Raw genomic sequence first — 12,012 nt, 5'->3', positions numbered from 1 at the left:
AAGTTGACTGTCACTATGTACGTGACTTGGTTCAGACTGGTTATATTTGCACAGATCATATATCTTCCGAAGATCAAGTAGCTGATGTCTTCACCAAGGCTCTGGCGAGTGCTAGTTTTTCTCATTGTTGTGACAAGCTGAGCATGATTGATATATTTGCTCCAGCTTGAGGGGGAGTGTTGAGAAGTGTTTATAAGGGCTCGTGTTTATAAGGGCCTTTTGGGGTTTTTATATTATTATCTCCTTATACGTTATTCTCTTATATACTGTGGGTCTTTTTTGTAATTTGACACAAATGGTTAATCTCTATTTAAGTAGAGATTAAACCTAATATGAAGTAAGTTATTTTCGTGCGTTTCTATGGGAGTCGACTTCAACAGCTACATTACAGTATTATTTTCTTGCAACCATGATAGAGTCACGATACTCAGTTTACAACATTTCTTAAGGGCATCGACTCAGCACAATTCACCACAGAGGCTCCGCTACTATATCAAACTGTAAATTGCAGATCCTGAACTAGAACATAAAATAAGAGTTCTAGGCTTCTAGCAATGAGGATGAATATTGGTGGTTCGGTTGCCATGGAAGAGAAATATGAAGTTATCAATTCATCTCGATAGAAGTATGAAATCCAAGATTTATTAATGACAACAATTGGTCTAGTTGTAGGAACTGCAGATATGGCATTTAGAAGATCCCAACCTTGATATAATAGCATAGGTCTATTATATCAAATGTTTTCCCTATGTCTGGCACAGGGTTACCGGAAACGCTATAGCACTCGGGGAAGCGCGCTTCCCCCAAAACACGTTTTGGAAGGGCGAAACGTGCGGGGAAGCGACCCTTTTAAATGGGAAGCATGCTTCCCATTTCGCTTCCCCGATCACTTCCTACTCGCTTCTCAATATTAGGAGGTGAGTTTTTTTTTGCGAGGGGGGCTTAGAGCCTTTAACAAAAAAGTTTTTGCCCAATATCGGGAAAACTCGATTCCTATTCACTTCTCATTCGAATCCTAGGTTGCTTCCCTCTTCATTTTCTCTTCGCTTCTTAGGTCGCTTCCCTTCTCGCTTACGAGATGATTCTCGGTTTGCTTCTAAGTCATCTCGTGCTTCCCGCTTCTGCTTCTCGAATTATTTCCCGCTTCCTCGACTAGCAACTTTGGTCTAGCATGACTTTAAAGGAAGAAGTATGAAACCCAAGATTTATTAATGACAAAAGTTGGTCTAGTTGTAAGAACTACAGATATGGCATTTAGAAGATCCCATCCTTGATATAATAGCATAGGTCTATTAAATCAAATGCTTTCCCTATGTCTAGCATGAACAAGCAGTTTCTCCTGTTCATCCAATATCTAAACAACAACCAACAATACAACAAAATATAGGTGAACTACCTCTATATATTACTTACAAAAAGCAATATCATTATGTCATATAAGCTATGTCACATGGGTATGGAGGGTACGACACGGCAATTTAAAAAAATATGGGAATGGGGGCGCTGCTATATATATAAAGAGAGAGTTTGGGTCTGGGTCTGGATTATATATGGATCTACTATATTAAGATCCATATACAACATATCTTATAAAAGGGGAAGGGCCCTTCCCCGCCACCCCCCCCCCTCCCTCTCTCCCACCCAAGGTCAACACCCCAAAAAACAAAAAAAAATAGTGTTTGGGTCGGGTCGGGATCAATCCCGACCCGGCACGTACCCGCACCATGTCCAGTACCCGTACCCGTGTCCTGCCGTGTCGACATGGGTATGCTGGGTGCAATGGAGTGTCAGTGTGACATAGCATATAAGGTATTATGTAACCAACGTGCAGCCCATTTATTGAATCCTCTATAAGGAAACAATATTTTGTGCATGTACCTTGCTTCTACCCTCAAGAAAACTTGTTCACACAGTGAAGCATATAATTGAAAACAAACAACTATGAAAAAACTAGAAAGATAATCACATCAGCGTGCAACTAAAAAAAACAGACATTAAAAGAAAACCTTTAAAGTAGTTAGTTCTCGCAAGCCCTTTTCAACAAAAAGCATGCTCTCTATGTTTCCTTCTGCAGTTAGATCATTCAAATCTCGTGCTAGCTTGGCTCTTTTCTCTGGATCATCATCTCCTGCTCAATATAACAAGCTTTCAAGGTCTTGATTTTACAAATAAAACCATTATCTATGTATCAAAATCAATGGAAGTTATAAAAACAGATTCTCAGGAATATGATCATATTTTCACTTCAGTATGTGATAAATAAATGTAAAAATATGCCAATCAATCAGTTACTACTACTAGCCTCTATTCCAAGATTCTTCCTTGGCCTTTTGTCCAGCAGAAAGGACAACCTCAAGAGGAAGGGGGGCAAGCGAGGACCAATGCGCATGCTTTGGGCCTGCTACGTCTGCATGGATACCTGTAGGAAGAGTTGGAAGTCAACAGGTTAGATAGGGTAAAAAAATTACGGCATCAAGTAAAATCCTTTTTAAACTAGAAATGCTATAATTCCGTATTTCATGATTTGTAGCTATTTTCACAGCCGCATCTACCATCTATGAAAGACAACCAACATATGCCTTTACCATGTGGCAACTGACAACACTTCTATTAACATGATGAACTAAAATTTTAACAAAATGAAGGAACACTAGAATTAGAATGTTAAGAATAGAAATATGTTAAGTCAGCAACACTTCCAAATGCCACTTCTTCCAGTCGCATCCGTCTTCAGGTGAGCGGATAGGATTTGGTTCCGGTTGGTTCTAAGTTTTAAAACAGACCTGTATGGTCATTAGGTGCAGATACAATGGGATGAAATACACAGGAGTGGGTTAACAGCTGTTTGTGCCTCAATCTTGTCAGGTCGAAACATGGTGGGTTTGGGACATAAAGCCTTTTTATCTACTTTGTTCTTGTCAAGAAATATGATTGTTACATAGCAGTTTTTTTAAAAGGTTTAACATTCAATGGCTCACAATTTTTTAAATTTCAAACATTGGAAGTTAACACAAATCAAGGGTCGGTTCTTAGCAAATGGACCATGCTGGACACATCTAGTCAAATTGCCAGAAAACGGTGGCTATCACCAGTACACTCGAGATGTGCACATCCTCTCTCTCTCTCTCTCTCTCTCTCTCTCTCTCTCTCTCTCTCTCTCTCTCTCTCTCTCTCTCAACCAGTGTTGTTAAAAGCGTGCCTCAAGGCGCAAAAGGCGTGCACCCTCTACGGCTCAAGGTGACAGCCTAATGCGTGATAGTAATAATTATAATAATAATAATAAGAAGAAGAAGAAGAAGCATTTATTTATTTATTTGTAATTTTAGATATTTTTTATAGTTTGTTTTAAGTTTTCAAAAAAAAAATTGAGGCTTATGCCTTGCCTCAGATTTTGGTGGAACGCCTTGCTTCGCCTCAACGATTTTCACAACATTGCTCTCAAAACATGCATATATAGGTTCAGTTACTACTCTCACCCAGTTATTCCTAATCAGGTATATAGCAGTACAGTCCAAAGTGGGTTAGGTCTAAAAATGGAAAACACCAGATCCAATCCATTTTACAACCACGTTTAAAATCTCATAGCTCAACCAGGCATGGGTCCATCCCAACCTGACTGGTTCATACCAAACAGGCTGATCTCTCAGGCCATCTGGATGTTGCCCAATTCAGTTATAACCTATGTAAAAAGTGAAAAAAAAATCCTTTTTATTAGGGAAAACTGTTCTTTTCAAGTCCTATATGCATATTCCTTCTCAATGTTTTCAATGACAAAAGTTCTATTTAATTTGCACAAAACAGAAAAGTATGAACATGCCAGCTAACATTTTATATTATTAAATAAGCAGGATATTCATTATATGAAACAAACAAATTTTGCCATCATAAGCAGAAAATTACCATGTTTAACAGCTAAACTCCAATAGCGAGCAAGCCAACATCTCTTAAGAACAACTTCTTCCTAGGATGAAATCCAGTAAGACAATCAGTTAATCAACACCATTTGAAATCATAGGCAAATAGCACATAATTTCTCTAAGATTAGCTTTGAAAGTAGTCATACCATCTCTTCCTCAGTCAAAACCATTCTCTGAGTCATAATCTTGAGAGACTTTGCCTCTGATTCTGCTTCTCCAAGCTGTGATGCAGCATTGGCTGCCTCTTCTCTTGCACTCTGACCCAAATAACAAAATTGTTAATCTACATTGCACAATAAGGATTAAATGGCTATGAATAGCGATCTGATATGCTACAATCTGGAATATATCAACACCAAAACAATTAAAGGAATAAGTGAAACTCACCTCAACGTCCAAACGAAGAGCCATGATTTCTTCATCTCTTACATCCTTAGTTTGTTTTGCAGCTTTAAGGGCAGCCTGTAAAGATAAATACAACCTCTAGAAATCCAACACCAACATATGGGTAGAGAAGTTCATCAACACTTCTCATGCAACCAAAAAAGATGCATAAATACCACGGATAGAACAAAAAGAAAAAACAGAGACTTTATTTTCACATGTGCACTCACATGCACACACACAAAAAACAATGTTGACATCTTTTCCATACTCAAAAGAAGATGGATGCCTAATTATAAAAAAAAACGTAATATATGCCAATACAGAAAATTAACTCTTAACGTTATACAAACTTGACCATATGAGTTCTTTAGTTCATTTCATAAATCTGCAGGTGGTCAATGGTCAGATCTACAATTTGACATAAAATATCCTCCAAAAGAGTGGAATTAATCCACCCAATGAGTCCCTGGTCCTTTGAGACCCAATCATCATAAGCAAGATTCACACTACCACTAGTTCTGATTTTCTTTCTTCTTGAGGCCTTTGAAATGAACTTGGGTGGTTGTGGAGACCCATCTACATAATGCCAGAGCCTCATATATCGACATAAGTCATAATAATGCCTTTCGATAAGTATTTTATTGAAGTCAACTTAACTCCAACCATGGAAAACGTGAGGCTTGAAGAACATGATGTATTCCCCATCACTATGTTATATTGGGTCATGCCGAGGTGTTCCAGCAATCCAATTGAAAAAACGAACGAGCAAGCACATACTGATTGCTGACATCAAATTTGACAATGTAATCTAATGAAAATAATCAAAATGATATCATTATTACCCACAATGCCTATCATATCACAAGGCCCAAAACCTTTCTTGCTCTCGCTCTCTCTCAACATCTTTCAAGCCTGAAAAACCCATTCCCAATTTTTAAAATGATATATACTTCCTTTTAATGAGTATACAGTCTTATTATTGAACTCGTAATGTGCACACATTTTTTAGAATAACTAATAAGTCCCACTTAAAAAACTTAACAAAGTATATATTCAAAATGTTGTCCCCACAGTCTAAAAATGTATTTTACCTACACAACACAGACACACATATCTATAATGCATGTGTGTGCACACACACATGTCCTCTTATCCTAATATGAATCAAATTCGTATGATGCTCATATTCATGTGACATAACATGAGAGACTCAGGCCTGGAAGTAACTAAATAAATAATGTAAGCTTGCATTCAGCAACATAGAAACAGAAGGGACAAGAACAAACGACAAAAGTAGTATATTTAACATACTGCAACGACTCATAGAGAATGGATACACAGTCTTCACAATAAACCAGAAATAATTAGACATTTTATGTTCATGTAAGGACCACTGACGGAATTTGTCTGCAGGGAAAAACATACAAGTCTTCTAAAGACACTCAAATCACAAAAATAGCACATCAATTCCATGGAAACATATATATATAATCAGTATGGACTTTGTAGAATTCAAAACAAGCACTAACCGCCAAGCTATTAAAATCAATACCAAAAGCTTTTACAAATTGTTAATCAAAGGGAATTCAAAATTCTTCCAAATGGCAATATCATCAAAAGAACGTTCACCACAAATACCAGATCTCAGATTATCAACTTGAAAACAGCAATATCATCAAAAGTATGTTCACAGATAAAAAACCACAAGTATGAGATCTCAGATTATCAAAGTTAGCATCCAAGTGTGTCTGCAAAGATAAATGTGTTACCTCTCTTTGACGCAATACAGCCTCTTTCCTGCAAGCAAATCACCCAAATTGTGAAGAGAGTGTGACAAAATCAATTGGCAGATATACTCAATACAAGTCCTAGAATTTACCTGCTCAATAACCTAGCCTCCAATGACACACCTTCTCCCAGGGCAGCAACCTAATTACAAAAAGACAATATTTAATAGGTACGAGTAGCAGGAAAAGAAGTAATTTCAAACTTGATGAAGTGAGTATCCAAAAATACAACACAATATGAAGATATAGCATACATCAAAAGGAAACAAGAAAAAAACAACTTGATGAACTTAGTATCTGCAAAAAGAGGTCGGCATCCACAAAACCCTACTGGAAATTTATTACTACTAAAGTCTAAAATCCATTTTTTATTAAAAACTGAGGTTCAAAAGAAATGTTTCATAACCAATTAAAATACAGGGGATGCCAACACTCTCTAAAATACAGGTGAATCTAAAACTATCAGAGAATAACCTTTTTTTAACAAGAAAAATTCAACAAAGCAAAGAGTGAGAAAAGTAGGTAACTAGTTAAAATAATAATAATAACATTACCTGTTTCTCAAGCTCTCTGGCTCTGGCTTCTGCTTCTTCACATCTCTCTTCTGCAAGTCGGAGCTGGGCACAAAAGAGGATAAGAGAATAACAACTCATATTAAATGCATATATGCTTGAATGCAATTATTACTCATCACTAGAGAATATGTTGAGGACAAGGACATACCTTATCAATAATGCCTTCATTCTCTTCCTGGAGCATATCAAGCTGCAGATTCAATATAATCCTATCATTAGACAATGATATTCTGAATTTCATAGGCATATCATAGATCTTTTACAGGAGAACTGATCAAACAAAGGATCTACTGGTGATATTAAAGCACTTGTTAGTAACGGAACAGTAATATGCAACTGCAGAAAGCAATACCTCATCCTGAAGAGCAGAAGCCTCACGCTGATTTCCTGCATCTCGTGAGTTCAAATTTCCTACATCTGCTCTGTATCTAAAGCACAAGGAAAAAATTATAACTGCCTTTTAAAAGTACAGACAGTTCTACAATCATCAATTAAGCCAGGTGGATATTTCAATGAGAATTAAATAGTGTATTAATGTATTATACAATAATAATAATAATAATAATAATAATTATTATTATTATTATTATTACTATTACTATTATTACAAAATAATATAAGAAATATAAACAAAAGATCAACAACAAAACCCATGCACTACCTAGGAACAAGCATGTCGCTTGCAGAATGGACAGAATCAGAATAAGCATTTTACAGTTACAATCTTAAGTGACTTCAATATGTGTGTGTGTGTGTGTGTGTGCTGAACAGTTTTTCTATGCAAGCCTTACTGTGATTTTGCATGTAACAGATACTTCCAAGTAAATTAATATCTTTTCTTCAGCAAAGTTGTAAAATCCAAGAATTTTCTATGAATTTCCATGATTATTAAATAAATAAAAGTAGAATTTTGCCTCAATTAGGGTGTGCAATTTTAATTGATATTTAAATTGAATTCAAATAATTATTTGGTATTTAATTGCTGATTCTAAATTAATTTGGCATTTAATTGCTAATTTTAAATAAATTAACATTTAGTAGGGATTATATTTAAAGTGGCAATTAATTTTGAATTTAGAAGGCAATTAAATTATATTTTACCTTTAATTTGCAATTCTAAATTAATTAGGGTTATGAGGGAAACCCATAAAAATTAAATGAAGTCTAACTAATGGGTTTGGACCTTGATGGGGACCCTAAGGTGGGTCAACCTATAAGGAATGGGATTAGGATCCACTTGGAAGGAGATCCAAGTAGAAGGCTCATGGAGTTAGTGGGAAAAAGAAAGTGGAAGTAGTGGAGTTAGTGGAGGGGAAAGGCAAGGAGAGAGTGATGTGGAAAGGAGGGAAGCTTGGAGAAGCTTCCTCTCCTCTTCCTCACCTAGTGGAGGGCTGTGGTGGGGACCACTTAATTAGGGCAACCAAGGGAGGAAAGGTGGAGAAACTTCTATAAGCTTCCCACACCCCTTTCAACCCTAGCCACCACCCCTACTCTCCTCCTCTCTCTCTCAAGAAAAATCAACATCCACTCTTTCTCCCATTTTGAAAACCTTAACCCTAACTAACTTGGGCTATTTTTAGCCCTTCATCTTCCATCTCAGCTCTCATTGCCACCTCACCCTTGAACCCTCACTCCCATTTTCGAATTTGAGGTCTCTCCCTCTTTGGAAGAAACCCTAAGCTCTCTATCTCTTCTCTCGTACCCTCATTATAAAGGAGGAAGGTCTCTCTCCATTTTCATTTTTGAAGGAGCATCGAAGCTTGAAGGAGGTCTACCAACTTTGGAGTGTGAAAGAGCTCCATCAATTTCGATTTTTGAAGGCTTCATCACCCAATTTTCAGTTTTTGGAGCATCTCTCTACCTCTCTCATTTTCGGTTTGGAGAAGGAGTCTCCCCTCACTTATACGATCTTGGAGGGATTTCTTATTGGAGTTTATTTCTACAATTGAGGCAGGGGACACCATAATCCTACATTGTTGTAGAGGCTAGAATGTGCATGATATTAGGTAGATTTGAATTTCAATATATATTGGATATTGTATAGAAATCTGGACATGTATATCTATACATGGGTAATTTTAAAAATCTGGACATATATATCTATGCATGAGTAATTTTAGAAATCTAGACATATATGTTTATGCATGGTTAATTTTAGAAATACGGACATGTATATTTATGCATGGTTAATATTAAAAATCTGGATATGTATATGCATGTGTGGTTAATGTTAGAAATCTGGATATATATATATATATATGCATGCATGATTTCAGAAATTTAAATAAGTAAATGCAGGCTTGATTGATTTAAGAAATCTAGATATGTCTATGAATGCATGTTGTTTTTTGAAATCTGGACATGTATTCCTAGGCATGGTTGATTTTAGAAATCTCGATATGTATATTTATGCATGTTTGATGTTAAAAATCTAGAATCAATTGTAAATTTGATTTTCTATTTTGATTATAAATCTCATTTCTAGAATTAGTTAAAAATCTGATTTATGGAATTAGTTGTAAATCTGATTTTTTGAATTAGTCGTAAATCTGATTATGCCTATGAATTTCAATTTCAGATTATGTATATGAATCTGACTATGCCACGAATTTGATTTTCAGATTATATCTATGAATCATATTATGTCTATGAATTTGATTATGTGTATAAGCTCTTTAAATCAGAATTGTGGTAAGTAATTAGTGCTATGTGTTTGAGCACTAAAAAACAGATTTATGGTAAGTGATTAGTGCTATGTGTTTAAGAACTAAAAATTAAGCTTGTGGTAAGTCATTGTGCAATGTGTATGAGCACCTAAAATCAGATTTGTGGTAAATGGTTGGTGTTATGTATGAGCACTTAAAAATCAGATTTGATTCATGTGCAATGAAATTAACATGAAGGTATTATTATGCTGTGTGTATGTTGAAAATTTTGATTTTAGTATCATGCTTGGAATGAATGTATATTGAGCATGATGAATATATGCGGTTATGATATTGAATCATGTCTATGATGTTAAGCATGATGTTAAATGCTATCATGATATGCTGAAATACCACATGATAATATTAATGTTGATTCATAGTGCCATAAGACATTAAATGTATGCATGTACTATTTGATGCTTATATTGGAGCCTATGTGGTGCCTTAATGCTTATGTGTATGTGTGTCATGTGATTTAAGTTATACTGTAAGGTGTGTGAAGCATGCATATACATGTTTTCTCTTGAGTAAGCTGGGTTTGATGAGAACCCAAGGGGTGTGAAGAATGTAACATGTTATAAATGATAAATACACATAAATTATTTGATTCACCTTCACCGGTGAGATACTAAATTGGTTAAAGACATCAGAGCACACTGAATGAGTTATGAAGATGTTGAAATAATGAATCATGTATCTACCCGAAATGGGTAGTGTGTGTGGCTTATTAATATGAGGTACACTTGTTGGAATATAAGCTCATAATAAAAAGAACCTAATAACTCATTTAGTCTTACGGTCTACCTTGGAGAGGATAGTGTTAAAAGATGGTGTATTTTGTATATATATATATATATATAGAAAGATACATATATATACATTTATCTCATATATATATATATGTACATGTATCTATCTATATATATATATGAATATATATTTCAAACCCGATAAGGGTATTTATGTAAATTCATATGGTTTCACGCATATTCTCATTTGAGAATACGTTGTAATTTATTTGCTTTTTTATTTCTTCTTTTTGGTTCTTACTTTTTTGTCCTTTTTTATTAGATGTAACATGGGGGCCCCAATACACACATTGGAGCTCCCTCCAACGGTTACATTTCTAACCGTTGGAGGGGCTCCAACATGTGTATTGGAGCCCCCCCGTGACTCCATGTTCTTATAAATAGGGGTGAACCCCCTTTAGGATTCTCATTCTTTTGTAAAGCCCCTCTTGGGATCTCATATATTGAAGTTCATATTTTTTCATGCTTTTGTGCATGTGTATCTGTGCCTTTGTGCACTTGTGAGTGTTCTCCTTTGTGCCTTTGTGCACTCGTTGTTTTTCTTGTATTGTGTTGCTACACAAGGTCTCTTTTTATAGAGATTTTCACAGATAGGTGGTATGAGCCCCGAGTGACCACGATATATATAGGTTGATCTATATATCTTTATTATCTTTGAGTGAAATTATCTCACTTGGTCTCCAGTCCTCAAGAGGTAGGGGGCCTGGATCTACCAAATTGTTTGTCCTAGGGTGGTAGTTTTCCACGACTGCTGCAGTAGTACAGGATACATCCTTATTTATTTGATACCTCTGCGAGGGTTCTCCCCTGTTACTGACCGTCTGCATTGGTTTTTGATTCAATTAGACACTCGGAAAAGATAAAAATACATATCATAATAAACACCTGATGGTTTGTCTCTTCTGTCTCGAGTAGTTCCACGAGTGCCTGATAGAACGAGTAATAAAGAAAAACAAAGACCTTATACATTGATCAGTTTCTTTTCTGCTAAACTAAGTCACAAGGATTCGGCAAACCAGGTGCCACACCCGCGTCGATGTGATGCGATGCGGGTGCAGCACCCGGTGTGGTCAACCTGACCCTGGGTGCAGTCAACGCACCCAGGGTCATTTTGGTCCAATTTTCAGACTTAAAAAAAAATTTTTGCCCGATCAAAAGGGCTGCGAAGAGAGGATTAGGGCAAATTTTTTTTGCTCTAATCCTTCCTTCCTCTCCTCCCAACTTCGCAGCCGAACCCCGACGCTGATCTCTCCACCGGATTCTGACGTCGCTGACGACCTCCGTCGAACCTTTCCTCTCCTCTCCCGCGCACCTCTACTGTCTCGCTCGCCTCCTCTCCTCCCAACGTCTCTTAGGGGAGCCCGACGCCACCTCCTCCTCTCCCTCGTCGCAGACCTCCGGTGATCGTCGACATCAACGCCACCTGCAACCCCGACGACGGCCGGAGCTCGCAGGTACGCTCCTCTTCCTCCACTTCTCCCTCTGTCTTCTCCTTCCACCCTCTCCCTGTGTTCGTCGGCAGGAGGCCGATGGCCCCTGCCACGCCGTCCTCCCTCTCTGTTTGTGGGAGGGGGTCCGATAGGTGGCCGGTGGCCCCTGCCGCCCTCCCCCTCTCCTTTGGGGCCTACCTGAGGGTCGACAGGTGGCTGACAACCCCTGCCGCCCCTCCCTCCCACCTCTCTGTGCTATTGGAGGGTCGGCGGCCCTGTCGCGCCCCTCCCCTTATCTGTCGCCTGAGTCCTATCTGGCAGAGGCTTCACCCTTGTCGCTCGAAGTTTCAACAGGAAGGGCAAAGCCTTGCCTCCCTCCATCTCCTCAGGCAGGGGCTT

The 12,012-nt window shown here is 37.5% G+C and overlaps 1 protein-coding gene across 2 annotated transcripts in view; it reads right to left on the bottom strand.

The window, feature by feature from the left end:
- LOC149833498 (coiled-coil domain-containing protein SCD2-like) overlaps positions 1-12,012 on the bottom strand; it is an 80,224-nt gene that overhangs the window by 51,541 nt on the left and 16,671 nt on the right. For both annotated transcript variants that reach the window (XR_016433427.1, XM_090015161.1), the window contains exons 3-12: positions 7,019-7,094; positions 6,815-6,856; positions 6,646-6,708; positions 6,184-6,233; positions 6,074-6,101; positions 4,305-4,379; positions 4,064-4,174; positions 3,901-3,961; positions 2,303-2,419; positions 2,007-2,128 (exon numbers count right to left, since the gene is read on the bottom strand). Coding sequence is in view for 1 of the 2 variants with exons in the window: in XM_090015161.1 (XP_089871287.1) it covers positions 2,007-2,128; positions 2,303-2,419; positions 3,901-3,961; positions 4,064-4,174; positions 4,305-4,379; positions 6,074-6,101; positions 6,184-6,233; positions 6,646-6,708; positions 6,815-6,856; positions 7,019-7,094 (745 nt within the window). In the remaining variant the exon portion in view is untranslated. The remainder of the gene's footprint in view (positions 1-2,006; positions 2,129-2,302; positions 2,420-3,900; positions 3,962-4,063; positions 4,175-4,304; positions 4,380-6,073; positions 6,102-6,183; positions 6,234-6,645; positions 6,709-6,814; positions 6,857-7,018; positions 7,095-12,012) is intronic.

This window comes from Nuphar pumila, chromosome 7 (assembly GCF_984573655.1).
Source record: "Nuphar pumila chromosome 7, dmNupPumi1.hap1.1, whole genome shotgun sequence".
Classification (NCBI taxonomy): domain Eukaryota; kingdom Viridiplantae; phylum Streptophyta; class Magnoliopsida; order Nymphaeales; family Nymphaeaceae; genus Nuphar; species Nuphar pumila.
The sequence above is the reverse complement of the archived record's forward strand: the minus strand, read 5'-3'. Positions and strand labels throughout refer to the sequence as shown.